The 17112-nt window shown below is 25.9% G+C and overlaps 1 protein-coding gene across 1 annotated transcript; it reads left to right on the top strand.

Annotated features, from left to right (window-relative positions):
* Nucleotides 1-769: 769 nt before the first annotated feature.
* On the top strand, nucleotides 770-17069 carry LOC122720800. Its single transcript, XM_043947819.1, has 23 exons — nucleotides 770-919; nucleotides 1037-1153; nucleotides 1220-1337; nucleotides 1541-1802; nucleotides 1961-2083; nucleotides 2174-2264; nucleotides 2633-2766; nucleotides 3169-3301; nucleotides 3382-3417; nucleotides 5531-5648; nucleotides 5837-6098; nucleotides 6239-6358; nucleotides 6449-6539; nucleotides 6941-7074; nucleotides 7441-7573; nucleotides 9455-9571; nucleotides 9639-9756; nucleotides 10427-10688; nucleotides 10820-10942; nucleotides 11030-11120; nucleotides 11446-11579; nucleotides 11758-11890; nucleotides 17022-17069. The coding sequence occupies exons 1-23, from the start codon at nucleotides 770-772 to the stop codon at nucleotides 17067-17069; spliced, it is 3048 nt and encodes a 1015-aa protein (XP_043803754.1).
* The last annotated feature ends 43 nt before the right edge of the window (nucleotides 17070-17112 follow it).

The raw sequence follows: 17112 nt of genomic DNA, 5'->3' as shown, positions 1-17112 counted from the left end.
AAGATCACTATTAGAGGACACTATTATCTAATTTTGACAAATTTTAAGAGACTTAGCACACATAAGATATATTATAGATTTAACAATCAATGGGATATTTTGTTTCATATTCTAAAATAATTAAATTCACTGATATTTTCTCATGTTTCTCGATTTCTTCTTAATTGTTCAATAAGAAACTTATATTTTATAAAACTGCAAAATGGATATCGATAGTTTATTCTTTCGTATAAATATAAGTCAATGAATTGTCCGAATGTTTCGCTACAACTAAACTGTGAAGACCGGCACTGGAAGGTGTAGCATCAATCATTAATTTTTCATTCTCTACATATGGATCCACTCATCCACTTAGTTCATACAAATTGCTACTTCTTTGGACATTGTTAACATGTCGAACAACAAGTTGTATGTTAAGTTGATCTTGCAATTTTCTTATTAAGAAAAGAAAGAAATACAAAGATAGAAAATGTTATTATTCTTAGGAAATATCTTTCCATTTTCTATATAAATTAATCAAATCCATATATCTTTGTAAAAACGAGTAATCATGCAAAACAATTATTTGAAAAGGAATTATTTATTGTTACTATGAGCAATATTCACGTTTACATTTACACTGTTTCTTATGACAGTATTCTTGTGGACATGAAAACCGATGGATCGACTGACAATTGAACAGGATCGTTGACGGTACAGAAATAATTACATTTATTTTTTTTTTTTCAATAATCCTGTGATAAATCGTTATTATTGTTTATATATGATTATGGACAAGCGAGAAATAGAGGATCAATATCTGAAAATCAATAAATTTTTTGGACAGTTAGTTGGTGTATGGCCATATCAGAAAAAATTTTTCAAAACTTGCATACGATTCGTCACGTTTACCATAATGATTTTTAGCCTTGCAACACAGGTATTATAAATAAAAGATATTATTTCATTATTTATACATATCATATCAATTTTTAATAATCGAATTAATATCAAATAAATTATTTTATTATTTTATACGATTTATAATATATTATAGATATCACGAGTAATAGTTTTCTACAGTTTGGATGTTCTATCGGATCAATTGCCATACATCAATGCAGGAATTGTCACCTTATTCAAGCAATACAACTATATTGTAAACGAGGATAAGGTGAAACTCTACAATCTTATTTATTCTACAGTCTTTAGGATAATTATCAGTGTATTAAAACCGCAGCTCAGAGAACTTTTAAACGATATTGTATCCGACCGATTGATGGAACGATCGAAGGAGGAATTAGAAATATTGGAAATGTATTCAAGAAGGACAACAGCCCTCTGCGCTCTTTACAAAGGTTACGAATAAGAAGATAGAATTGTATTACAAAAATTGATATCATGGAATGACGATTTTTAACACAAATATCTCGTTTTGAGAATACGTAGGAGAAAGTGAAAGAATCACTCGCTCTTTCCTACATTTCTCGTCCATCTTTATTTATTTATTTATTTATTTTTTTTTTTTTTTTACACTACATTTAATCTTCTTTGGATTTAGTTATGGTATATTCCTGCGCGTTCATGTTCCTCGTCATACCGACTATACCGCCTATTCTGAACATCATCGCGCCTTTGAACGTATCACGAGGCCGTGAATTTATCTATCCAACCTATTATTTCGTAGACGAGGAGAAATATTATTATCCCATATTGACGCATATGATAGCAGTGATATTGGTACTGTCTTCAGTGTATCTGGCCTGCGATACAAATTTGGTACAAATTGTGCATCACGGATGCGCCTTGCTAGCTATCAGTGGGTGAGCATTAAGTATTTGTTAATCTCTTTCAATTTATTATTATCTTTTCTATCATTAATTTCTCTAGGATTTAAATATTGAAGTTATAAATTAAATTTTTGATTTAAATTTGATTAAATTTTTGATGAAAATTTTGTAATCGATGAAAATGAATACAGGTATCATTTCAAGCATGCAGTGAATGACGTAAAGTTTTTCGACGGATATTATATAGACGCCTCAATGGATGAAACTTATGTAAAAATTCGGCAATCGATTAAAGCTCACAAAACGGCCGTTGAGTTAGTACACACAATTGATAATTTGTATGTAAATCTCATATATATATATCAACTCTTTTATATACTTTTTATTATAACATGTTATGCTAGATACGTGGATAAAATAGACGCCTGCCACATACATTACTTCTTACTTGTCATAGGAATGATAGTATTAGCTTTCACCGGTACTTTCCTAAAGGCAAGTTACTATTCAGAGTAATATACAGAGTATATTAGTACTTTGGTATATATAAAAATGAAATATCTATGAAAGGTTGGTTCTAAAGATCAAAGTGAACATAAGAGTTTGAAAAATTATACAAAAATATTCAGATTTATTATTTTATTGAATTAGAAGAAATTTTGTTCGATTAGGATAGACAAAACCATTTAATATTGAATATTATCTTCCTTCTAATGTAAAAGTAAATTATTTATAATTTGATAAACAAATCTCAATTGATATTTTTGTTTGTTTTTGTCTTTAGAATCAATTCTCTAAGAATATATGATTACTCTGTACACAATTCTGATTTAATAATTTGATATTATTCCATTCAAATTCAGTTGTCGACCATGGAAGTGGGGATAAGATTCTTTACGTTCTGCGCATACACTATAGCTCAATTAATCCATCTATTTTTCTTAACGATTATGGGACAGTTTCTCATAAATGCCAACGAAGAAACTTTCAAAACAATGTAAGATTATTATCTCATTATTGATTATTAAATAGAGAAAATTATAAATAATTAAAAAAAAATATAATAAAATTAAATAATATAACTGAAAGAACTGAAAGAATAGAAAAAATGGAATTATCATTTGAAGATATTTCATTTATCGTTAAAATTACAAACAAATAACATTTGCATGTGCATTATAGATATATAAATAAAGTATTTATATTCTGCATTATTGAAATTCAATGAAAATTCTATTTTTTTTTTTCTTTTTTAGCGTATTTAACATCATACTTTATATATTCTCGATTATTCGATTACTATTTTGTACTCCATGTGATATAATTACATGATTTATAAATCAAAGTATAATATTATATAATAAAAATTCAATTCATCACAATGTGTGTGTGTATATAGATATGAAGCACATTGGTACAATGGTTCGTCGAAAATGCAATCATTATACGTATTGGTACTTCGAAAATGTTTGAGTCCGCCAAAATTGACGGGAGGGGGATTTGTCGCTTTGAATTTAGACAGCTTTGTACAGGTGAGCTGATCTTTTAAAATTGGATAACTATTCTAAAGAAATTATATCCGATCAAATAACATTGAGTGAATTTTTTTCAGATTCTGAAAGCATCATTTTCGTATTACACTGTATTTAGATCTTAATAAATTAAAGAGAAGAGAAATTAAAGATATAAAATAGAAAATTCAAAGAATTTGTTGATGCAACTTATTAGTATTTATAGCTATTTATATAATAGTATAGTAATTATTATTACAGAGTTAATTAGAGTTAATTGTTGTTTTACGCATAAAGTATATTTATGTATTAAATAAATGTCATATCTTTTTTTTTTCTTCTAATTCAATATATATGAAAAAAAATATATAATAACATATTTATAAGTATTATCGTCAGATCAATGAATAAATGAATCTTTAAATAAGTGCAATTTTAGATAAACTATAAAAGAATAGAATAATAGAAATATCATTGTTACTCACTTCAAGATTTCGTGATTTCTTGTTCATTCTAAAAAGATGCAATATCTGTTTGTTGAGCAATTTTTTGCTCACACAGAAAAATGGATATTGCAAGATATAATTATTCAAGTTTCAAAAAATTATCGAGACCTAGAATCAAATTTTATATATTCAATTTTTAATCATTATTAATTAATAAGAATTTTTAGTTCTTATAAAGGAAAATAAAAAGAAATGTACATTTAAAATTTAATTTATTGATATAGAAAATATATGTAAAAAATATTATATAATCTCTTTTTTATTATTTAGCTCCTTAAATGATTATTGATATGACTATTGGAATTTTACAGGTAAAATATTGCTGTAACACGAAAAATAGTAAATTAAATATATAAAATATATATTTTTATAGAAAACAAGATTGAATTGAATATTGTATTTATAAATTAACAAATTGAAAATCATATTATGTCTGTCTGATGAATAAAAATTTAAAAATATATTTGATTGATTTGCTTTTAATTACTCACCAGGTAATGTACCGATAGATATAATTATTAGAAGATTACTATCAGAGGGCACTATTGTCCGGTTTTGACAAATTTTAAGAGACTTAGCATACACAAGATATAGGATAGATTGATCTAACAATCAATGGGATATTTTATTTCATATTCTAAAATAATTAAATTCGAATTTCACTGATATTTTCTCATGTTTCTCGATTTCTTCTTAATTGTTCGATAAAAAACTTATATTTTTTATAAAACTACAAAATGGATATCGATAGTTTATTCTTTCGTATAAATATAAATCAATGAATTCTCCGAATGTTTCGCTACAACTAAACTGTGAAGACCGGCACTGGAAAGTGTAGCATCAATCATTAATTTTTCATTCTCTACGTATAGATCCATTCATCCACTTAGTTCATACAAATTGCTACGTCTTTGGACACTGTTAATATGTCGAACAACAGTATGTTAACTTGCTGTTGCAATTTTCTTATTAAGAGAAGAAAGAAATACAAAGATAGAAAAAGCTACTATATTATTGCAAAAATATCTTTCCATTTTCCATATAAATTAATCAAATCCATATAACTTTGTGAAAGACAGTAATCATGAGAATCAATTGTTTGAAAACATAAAAATTATTTACTGCTGTAGGAAGTATGCACGTTTACATTTATACTATCTAACCAAAACAGTTTCTTCATGGACATGAACACTTATGGTAAATGTTTCCCGAGGATTGGCTAAACAAACGAATAAAGTCATACAAACACACTTGTATTCCTTTTAACCATTCCGTGATAAAGTATTATTACTGTTTACAAGATGGACAAACAAACAATAGTGAATCAATATCTGAAAATCAATAAATTTTTTGGACAATTAGTTGGTGTATGGCCTTTTCAAGAAAGATTTACCAAGACTTGCATGCGATTTACTGTATCCGTCATAATGCTTCTTGACCTTGCAACGCAGGTTTTATATTAGACTGTATCATTTTATTTAGAAAAAGAATTGATATGAAGTAATAAATTATTTATATTATTATTATTATTTATTTTATTATTATTATTATTTATACAGATATCACGAGTAATAATGTTCTACAGCTTCGATGTCTTTTCGGATCAAATACCATATTTGAACGCAGCAATTATTTGCTTATTCAAGGAATATAACTATGTTTTGAATGAGAATAAAGTGAAAAACCTACAATTTTGTTTATTCTTTGTGATTAATATCAATAATCAGTGTTGTTAAAATTGCAGCTCAGAGAACTTCTAAATGACATCATATCCGATCGGTTGATAAAACGATCGAAGAAGGAATTGGAGATTTTGGAATTGTATTCGAGAAAAGCAACAACGCTGTGCATTCTTTACAAAGGTGATCACAGAATAATAGAATTTCTCGTATTACAAAAATTGATATCATAAAACAATGACAACGATTTTTAAGATAAATACTTCGTTTTGAGAATACGAGTAGAAGATTTCCTCGCTCTTTCCTATATTTCTCGTCCATCTCTATTTATTTTTTTTTTCTATACTACGTTTAATCTTCTTTGAATTTAGCTATGGTATATTCCTGCGCGTTCATGTTCCTCGTCATACCGACAATACCGCCTATTCTGAATATCATAGCGCCTTTGAACGTATCACGAGACCGTGAATTTATCTATCCAACCTATTATTTCGTAGACGAGGAGAAGTATTATTATCCCATATTAATGCATATGATAGTAGCGATATTGGTACTGTCTTCGATATATCTAGCCTGTGATACGAATTTGGTACAAGTTGTGCATCATGGATGCGCCTTGTTAGCTATCAGTGGGTGAGTATAAATATATATTATAATATATTTGTTAATACCTTACGTCTTCCAATTTATTTTCCATCATTGATTTCTCTGTACGATTTAGATTAAAATTATATTTGATTAGAATTTTTAATGTAATTAATAAATATTATCAGGTATCGTTTCAAGCATGCAGTGGATGACGTAAAGATTTACGATGAAAATTATATCACGCTAATGGATGAAACTTATACGAGAGTCAAACATTCCATAAAAGCCCACAAAACAGCCGTTGAGTTAGTATTGTTGTATATAATTAGTAATATGTATGTAAGTGTCGTGCATATCAATTCTTTTATATACTTTTTATTACAACGACATGCTAGATACGTGGATAAAATAGACGCCTGCCACATATATTACTTCTTACTTACCATAGGAATGATAGTATTAGCTTTCACTGGTACTTTCGTGAAGGTAAGTTATATATCGTTCGTTAAAACTCACTTGCTATATAATCTAATGTATGTAGAACATTAATATATATTATATTGCATGTAAAAGTGTCGTGAAACATTTCTGTCAATTCTAGAAATCAAAACAAACACAAAAGTTGATATATAGATATATTGATTTAAATATGTTTATTAAATTATAATTTTAATTTTCAGTTTTAATTTTTTAAAAACTAATAATTTACTTTTAGATTATATATTATTATAATTATAATTTAATAAACAAGCTATATTTTTATTTGCAAATGTTTTTATTGTTTTATTGATTCTTTAGAATTCTAGATCTTCCAATGATATATCAATATGAATGAATGAATTTATATTATTCTGATTTTAATATTTGATATTATTTTTTAAATTTAGCTGTCGACCATGGAAGTGGGGATTAGATTTTTCACATTCTGTGCATACACTGTTGCTCAACTAACTCATCTGTTTTTCCTAACGATTATGGGACAATTTCTTATAAATGCCAATGAAGAAATTTTCAAAACAATGTAAGAATATTGTATGTATCCATTTATCAAAGCTAGGAAAGAAATTTGAAGTAAGTTAAGAAAAGAATAATAATAATAAAAAACTGAGATATCTCAAAATTAATGTTTTAAGATATTGTTTGATTTAATATTTATATCATAGGAAAATTCTATTTTTAAATTGTTTTTGCTTATGATATAACATATAACATATGATATAACATAATACTTTGCATATCATTAATTATTCAATCATTAATTATTTTCAATTTGATATTGCATTTGATATAATTACACGAATAATTCTTTTCATAAATGAAACAAATTTTACTTATTGTACAATAAAATTTCAAAAATAAATTCACTATATTGTGCACATGTATATAGATACGAAGCACATTGGTACAACGGTTCATCAAAAACGCAATTATTGTACGTCCTGGTACTTCGAAAATGCTTGACTTCTCCAAAACTGACAGGAGGGGGATTGATTATTTTGAATTTAGATAGTTTTGTACAGGTAAATTGTTATTTATTTATTTTTTTCTTTTGTAAAATTAAATAAATATTTTAAAGAAACTAATTTTTGATCAAATAACTGATTAAATTTTTTTTTTAGATTTTAAAAGCATCATTTTCTTATTACACTGTATTTAGATCCTAATAAATTGGAATAACAACATAAAGTAGAAAAATTTCTATATATATTCGATATTTGTCGCTATTTATATATATATTAGTATAATAGTAGAGTCAATTAGAATTATTTATTTAGTTATATTTTGTGCAATAAAATATATTCATGTATTACATAATATATTATCTTTTGCCTCCTTTTTTTTTGCCTACGATACAATATAAAAAATTATTAAAAAATTTATGATTATTGCAGGATCGATGGATTGGGATAAAGGAATTGTTTGTAATTTCAGATAAATAATAAATAATAAGAATAGCAATATTATATTCAAGATGATTTCATAACAATTTTTAATTTTTATAATGAATAATTTTAATTTAGTTTATAGACATTGATAATAGATATGTATATAGATAATATTACGTAATCATTTTTTCTATCATTTAGTTTTTTAAACGAAGATTTTTCGAATATTAAATATAATATATTATCTCAAAAAAATAGAAAATTTATATAACATATACATTCTTATTAATAACAAAATTAAAGTTTTTCTTATATCTAATAAAAATTAAAAAATATATTTAATTCAATTAAATATAGTTACTCACCAGATAATATACCAACTATAGTTACGATTATCGTATTAAGAGGGCTCCATTATTTTGTTTTTAATATATATGTAACATACAAGAATTAATATAAATCCAACATAATTTTTCGTTCCATGTTCTGAAATACATAATTTCGAAATACCATCTTAATTTTATTATTAAATAAGAAACTTATGTTTTATAAAATCGTAATGTTTTATATAAATATCGACAATTTATTCTTCTATGCACAAAGCAATGAATCATATAAATGTTTCACTACGACAAAATATGAAGACCAATACTAGAAGGTATAGTATCAGTCATTAATTTTTCATATCCTACACATAGATTCACTTATCCACTTAGTTCGTACAAATTGTTATATTGTTAGGAACTGTTGCATTGAATTAAATCATTATAAGTTAAGTTGTTCTTGTAATTTTCTTATTAAGAAAGAAAAAAAAAAGATAGAAAAAACCATTACTGTCACATAAGAAACCTTTCCATTTTCCTTTCCAGTTATGAATTAATCAAGTCCATATATCTTTGTAAAAGCGACTAATCACGCGAATCAATTACTTGAAAAGATAAAAGAATTATTTATTGCTACCACTGTATTATAGAAAACATATGCGTTTATATTTGGATTATTTGACCATAACAGTTTTCTTGTGGACGTGAAAACTTATGGATCTGAACTGACTGACAAGATAGAATAGCATTGAGGAATAGTTGTGTTTAATATAATTCTATGATAAATTATCGTTTATTAAACATGGACAAACAAGTAATAGAGGATCAATATCTGAAAATCAATAAATTTTTTGGACAGTTAGTTGGTGTGTGGCCGTATCAGCAAAGATTCATCAAGTTATGCATAAGATTCATTACATCTGTTATAGTGGTCCTTACTCTTGCAGCACAGGTATTGCTATTAATAATTTATATTAAATTATTTATATGAGTAATTTTAAAATGAATAATTAAAATTAAATTAGTCCAACATTTTTATCATTTCCTAAATGAAAACTTTTGATTAATTTTTTAAAAAAAATTACAATAATTATATGGAAATTCTTGATAACAATTTTGACAATAATTTATGATATTTCACAGCATTAACATCGAATAATAATTTTCTTTTTTTTTTTTTTTTTTGCATTAGATATCACGGGTAATAATGTTTTATAATATAGACGTTTTATCAGATCAATTGCCATATTTGGACATAGGATTCGTCCTCTTATGCAAACAGTACAATTATATCCTAAACGAGGATAAGGTGAAAATTTGCAATTTTATTCATTCTACAATCCTTAGGATAATTATCAGTATCGTTAAAATCGCAGCTCAGAGAACTTTTGAATGAAATTATATCCGATCGATTGATAAAACGATCGAAGGAAGAGTTAGAGATTCTGGAAATGTATTTAAAAAGAGCAAGAATGCTTTCTACTGTTTACGAAGGTAACAAACAAAAAATAGAATTTTTTTAAATTGTAAAAATTGATACCATAAGACTCAATAATGATATATACGACTTTTAATACGAATGTAGGAAAGAGTGAGAAAATTCAATTAAGGAAAAATGTCTATAAAATATGAAACACAATTGTGTTTCATATATATTTAATTATTTCTTTATTTTTGTCATTGATTACTATGTATTAAAAAATTATAATATCTTATATTGAATATGCAATTTAATAAAAGATTTTTATTTTTAATTTACTATAAAAATATTTAATATTTTAATATAAAAATTTGATGAAAAATAATTTAAGACATTGAAGAAAATATTCGAAAAATAAATGTTCTTTTTTTTCATTTCATTCAATTTTTAAATATATAATAATTTTTTTTAATATAATTTTTATATTAAAAATTATATTAATAATTTTTAATAATTATTAATAATTTTTATAATTTAATATAATTTTCTAGTCCATTTTCTCTTACAAGTTATATATTAGTTATATTATTAAATATTAATTAATTGAATCGAAACTAAAAATCAACAAAAGATAACAAAATTGTAATTTTAAATATCCTATTCGCTCGCTCTTTCATACATTTCTCATCAATATCTTCTTATATTTATTCATTTCATTCTATATTTTATTTCCTTTGAGTTCAGTTAGTATATTTTTCTGCGTCTTCATGTTCCTTCTTATACCAAGTATACCACCTATTCTGAACATCATCTCTCCCTTGAACGAGTCACGTAGCCGAGAACTAATCTATCCATCTTATTATTTTGTGGATGAAGAGAAATATTATTATCCCATATTAATGCACATGATAACAGTTGCGTTAATACTGACTTCAGTATACGTAGCCTGCGACACGTATTTGGTTTACATTGTACATCATGGATGCGCTTTGTTAGCAATAAGCGGGTGAGTACTGTATTCGTTCATTATATCCCTTATATCCCACAATTTGTTTCCTTTTCTCGATTAAATATTGTGCTGAAAAATTACGTTTCGATTCAAGAATTTTTGACTGTAATCAATGAAAATGAACGTAGGTATTGTTTCAAGCACGCTGTGGATGACATTAAGCTTTGCGGAGGAGATTATATTGAGTCGTTAATGGATGAAACTTACACGAAAGTTAAACAGTCCATTAAAGCCCACAAAACAGCCGTTGAGTTAGTATTGTTGCATTAGTAATATAAATATCAACTACGTATCAACTATTTTATATATATATTTTTTATTACGACCTACGTGCAAAGATACGTGGATAAAATAGACGCCTGCCACATACATTACTTCTTACTTATCATAGGAATGATAGTATTAGCTTTCACCGGTACTTTCGTAAAGGCAAGTTTAATACTCATACATATACAGAATCATATATATATATAAATGAAATACTTTTGAAAGATCGATTCTAGAAGCCAAAACGAAAAGTTGAAGTATTCAAAATTAAGGTTTATTAAATTATAAGTAATTCAAAATTCGCATTGGATGAAACGAGATGGAAATAGGAACAACCTGTATCAACTTTTGTTTGTTTTTGCTTCTACAATCTCCAAGGATATATTATAATATTTTGTATTGATATATATACGAATTTTATGTATAGTATTATTATACAATATATGTATATAGTATTATGTATAGTATTATTGTAATTTGATTATAGTTGTCATCGATGGAAGTGAATGTTAGGTTTTTCACGTTCTGTGCATTCACTGTTGGCCAATTGACACATCTGTTTTTTTTAACGATCATGGGACAATTTTTGATAAACGCCAACGACGAAATTTTCAAAACAATGTGAGATTATTGACATGTATCGATTATCAAATATGAAGAAAATTATTATTTATCGCTTGCATTTAGATAAAATTATTGAAATTCAAGGAACATTTTATTTTTTTTTACTTTTTAATCAAAGAAAATATTATCGTGCAATAGAATTTCGCGATTTATTACACTGTGTTTATGTGCATAGATATGAAGCATATTGGTACAATGGTTCGTCGAGAACGCAGTCATTGTACGTATTGGTACTTCGAAAATGTTTGAGCCCGCCAAAATTGACAGGAGGAGGATTGATTGCTTTGAATTTGGATAGCTTTTTACAGGTGAGTTGATATTTTTTTACATAAAATTGGATAAATATTTAAAAAAAAAAACAACTTCCGATTAAATATAACATTTTTGGTTGAATTCTTTCCAGATCTTAAAAGCGTCATTTTCATATTATACTGTATTTAGATCATAATAAATTGATGGAATAATGATAGAAAGTAAAAAATTTAAAGAATTTGTTAATGTTGTGCAAATTAATTGGTAAGACAATGTATTTGTTACGTCATATCCCAATGGGATTATTTGTTGTTGTTATGTCTAAAGTATATTCAAGTGTTAAACTGCAAGATGTGATATTTTCATTTTTTTTTCTTTTTTTGCCTTCAATGCTGTTTTTGTCTGTAAAAAATAGCAAAATTATGATTATTATTGTTGATCAGTGAATTGGAATAAGGAAATTTTTTTTAAATTTTGGATAAGAATATCATTGGTATTCAGAAAAAATGATTTCCAAATTTCTTCTTTATTTAAAAATGAATTTAATATTTATTCATCATCTATTATATCATCATCTAGCACGAAAAATAATAAATTTATATAAAATATAAAAAACAAGATTAATGAGAAGTTATAATTAACAAATTGAAAATTATATTATGTCTGTTTTTTATGCTTAGTAAAAATTTAAAAATATATTCAATTTATTTGAATTTAATTACTCATCAATATATAGTTAATAGTTATAGCTGTCATTTTGAGAGGGTTCTATTATCTGATTGTAAGATACTTTTATGTCTATTTAAATGATGATTGAATGGTTCTTCTTGTAGAATAATTTTAATATAATTTAAATTGTTATTTACGTAATATAAATAAAGAATTTATTTTCACAATATTTTCAATAGATTTTATTTGAATTCTTATTATTAAATAATCTTTTATTCCGCAAATTTTTAAATTTTTGTATTTTAAAAATATATAATACATTTTTTAGAAATAGTTTTTAAAAACAATAATATCAATTCTCTTTGTAATTGATGTGTACAATAAAAATTATATATAACATTTTTAAAAGATTTTAGAGATATAAGTAATTAATATCAAAATAATAAAAGATTCGTATATGAAATTAAGCAATTCAATCTTCAAACAGTTTCATGATAACAAACAAAAAGACAAAAACTCAACATATTGAAATTTAAATTACAATTAATAAATATTAGCAAATCATAAATTATAGAAGTTATCAATATTAAAAAATTCTTTTGTATAATAATAATAAATTTTGCAAGCAAATTTTACAAATATATAAATGATTTGAATATTTTAATGAAAATTTCTTTTACCTAATAGTTGAAAAAAATGTCTCGATAGATCTGACACCTCGATTCCTTATAATTTAAAAAATTTTTTACATTATATCGATTTAATATCCCGCACAGCGTTAAGAACAGACTGACGAGAAATTTTGTTGTAACAGAAGGACAGAAAGAGAATATCGATTATTCAATTTGGTTAGTCGTGTTCCTGTGAGTTTTATTCTTGTCGATCAACACATGACGCTGTTGATCAACTAACTTTTTATCTAATAACCAGTGAGAATGAAAAAAAGAAACGTAGTAAAAGATGCAGCACACAATGACGAAAGAAATTCTTACGATACTTTCAAATGACAGAATTCATTTGTGAAATATGAATTGGTTAAGATTGACATTGAACGAGGTAACGATTAACTTTATTAATATTTAAGAGAAACCTTTTACATCACTCGTGAACCGTTTCTCCCTATCATTGGAGGGAATCATTCAGTCAATAAAAAAAAAAAAAAAAAAAACTATAATGATGCCATTATATACAATTTTGTAAAATACCTTATTTCAATATTTAAAGTAAATCAAGGATTGTCATATCCATTTTACTTGACAATAAGCAACAGAATAAGCAGTAGAAATTTTATATTCGTCTTCTAAAGAATTATTCAATGAAACACTTCACGACACGAAGGAAGACTATAAGAATTATCGAATAGATAGAAAATCGTTTTTTTTTTTCGGATGGCATTTGTGTTGTTCTGATCATGGATGCGAGAACAGTGGAAAAAAATTTTTTGAAAGTCAACAAAATATTCGGATTAATAACCGGTGTATGGCCGTACCAGAATTATCGGTCGAAAATGGCGGAACGATTCATAAGTGTCACGGTGATGATGAGTGGTTTCGTGACACAGGTATGATAGATGATAATGATTCCGAGTCAATTTTGGTTTTATTATTGTAAAATTAAAATTCTATTTAGCTCTGTGACACATTATTTTTTCTCAATGACACATTGAAAGTTTTTCACATTGAGGATAATTAAAATACATTCAAAGAAGCATACAAGTTTTATATTTATTATTTAATTAATGATAATTATACATGAAAATATCCTTATGATGAAGAGTTAATAATCATTAATTAAAAAGAGAATCAAGAATTGTATATCTTAACTTCTTGTGAATTTTTTAATTTTACATCTGTAATTATACTCAATTTTTCAAAAAAAAAAAATAATTATCTTGTTTTATAATTTATAGTGAGACATAAATAATTATATTTCAAAGTAAATATTTATTATTATTAAGAAATAATTGCAATATTATTTCATTTATCTATCTTATTAATTAATGAAATTAATCAATACGATGTTTGAATTTTTTATATATAAGCTCAATTTATATATAGAAAATATTTATAATAATACTTTTATAATTACAGGTTGCATATCTCGTATTGAATCCCACTATGGACAAAGCAGCAACGAACTTGCCTTATTCTATAGCATCGTTTGGAACATTTATAAAAATGGGTAATTACTTTTTGGATGAAACTAAGGTAAGGATATATTTTCGACATTTATTTAACACATAGTGGATGATATTTAGATCACTCTTGCTGGATTCTTTCATAAGTTTTTTTTACAATGATTTTTCAATAGAATATATTAAGATCAGATTAATACTGTTCTATCTCTGTCACATTTTGTTCCTATCTCGTTTATTTAATTAACTTAATAAATAAACTCAACTCAATTTATATATCAATTTTTTTGGTCTGTAGAATCGTCTCTCCAATTCGTTTTACGAATATTTTAACATTGCTCTATATAAGTATAATATTTTAGTATAATACTTCAATAATTTTGACTTAATATTTTAATTCATGTTCTATCGAAAAATTACAGTTGACAGCAATACTGAATCACATATTCGAAGATTGGGCGGCGATAAAAACCAAAGAAGAATACGAGATTATGTACAAATACTCACGGAAAGGATTATTCATCACGATAAGTTATTTTCGTAAGTATATTACGACATTGACATATCTGAATTAAAATAAATTCTTTCAGATAATCGATTAGAAAGAATCAAATTTAAATAAAATTAGAATTTAATCATTTCCAAATATTGAACATTTATCACACAAAAATAAATATCTCGTAAGAGAAATGCGTTATAAAAAATAAATTAATTAGTTTTTGGATATCCGCAATATAAATATTTTCAGATATGTATCAATTTAAATATACTCGTTTCGCGTTCGAATAATCGAAATTCAAGTGAATCAATATTCTACTTTAAATTTAATTTTATCCTGCTCTCGAGAAAGATTCGCACGGAACATATTTAATACGATTTCTCTGAAGCGTGTACATGGTGATTCATAAAATTTACAATCGATACCATATTGTACTTTTATAGTGCACATTGGTGTTACTGAAACATTTATGCTTATATTGCCCATGGTACCGCCCATTCTGGACATCATCATGCCATTAAACGTGTCACGGAAACGTATATTCTTGTACCCGGCTTATTTCTGGTTGGACGACGAAAAGTACTATGTGCTTTTACTAGGACACATGATAATCACCATACTCATGATTTGCTTTATATTTTGCGCCTGCGATACGAACTACGTGTACGCTGTGCAGCATGCATGCGGTTTGCTGGCAATCGCCAAGTACGAAAATTCATTAATTCGAGGAAATAATGATTGATTACAATGATTGATTAATAATGATTCATTAACGAATCATTATTACGAAAATTATTTTTTTTTTTATTTAGATATCGGTTTAAAAATGTATGCAAAGATTTGAAAGAAGATTATGCCATGCCATTAGAGGAAATCAAGTATAAGAGTATATGCGAATCGATCAAGGCGCATCAACACGCTTTGAAGTTAGTATATTTATGGAATTATGAATATAAATTTTCAAAATATTTTTGATTTCGATTTGTCTCATTTCGAACAATAATATATATATATTTTTCTCTTTTAACGTGAATTTTGAATCTGTATTAATATTGTTTAATATTACTCAAACTAATTTTTCATCTATTGTATCTATTACATCTATCTTTATTATTTTCAATTGGAGAAACAGGGAAAGATCGCTCTTTTTTTCGTGTAAAATCCTTTTAAATATCTTTATCTATTTTTTTTTTTTTTTTTGATAATTTATTACAATGAAAAGAGAAAATATAACGTTATGAAATTTTTCACAGACTAATTTACCTTTAACATAGATACCTGAAGCTAATCGAAAATAGTTATCATACGTATTTATTCGTTTCTATGGGACTGCTGATAATGGCCATTAGCGTGTCGTTATTAGAGGTATAATAATTTTTCAATATGCAACAAAACTTTTTCTTTAACACGATTATTCTGCATGATTTAACAGATTGCTTTCAGGTGGCAAATGGGAAAAATGGTTCGAGAGAATTAGTGCAAGCTACATTTTTGTTCGCTCAATTATTCCACACGTTCATTCTCACCGTTCAAGGACAATTTGTGATAAACGAATTACAAGATGTTTATGAATCCATGTGAATGAACGAAAATTATTAAATTTTTGTTAAAACAATTGTATCATAAGAAACAGTGTTTTATGATACAATTGTATTTTATTTCTTTTAATGCAATTGTCCTTTGTAGATACGAATCCCCATGGTACACTTTTTCACCTAGAATTCGATCGTTATACGTGTTATCATTGAGAAGTTGCCTAAATTTTCCCACGTTAACAGCAGGTGGCCTGATCGTATTGAATTTACAATCTTTCGCAGAGGTATATAAGAAATTTGTTGTTTAAACATGACAAAAATACTTGTACGAATAGAATTTCCATTTTCAGATAATCAAAGCAGCTGTTTCCTATTATACAGTAATGCAAACGACGTAATAACAATGTATTATTACGTACGTATTATGGCGATTGGAATATT

Source organism: Apis laboriosa, unplaced genomic scaffold (genome assembly GCF_014066325.1).
Source record: "Apis laboriosa isolate Shangri-la unplaced genomic scaffold, ASM1406632v1 scaffold104_cov149, whole genome shotgun sequence".
Taxonomy (NCBI): domain Eukaryota; kingdom Metazoa; phylum Arthropoda; class Insecta; order Hymenoptera; family Apidae; genus Apis; species Apis laboriosa.
The sequence above is the reverse complement of the archived record's forward strand: the minus strand, read 5'-3'. Positions and strand labels throughout refer to the sequence as shown.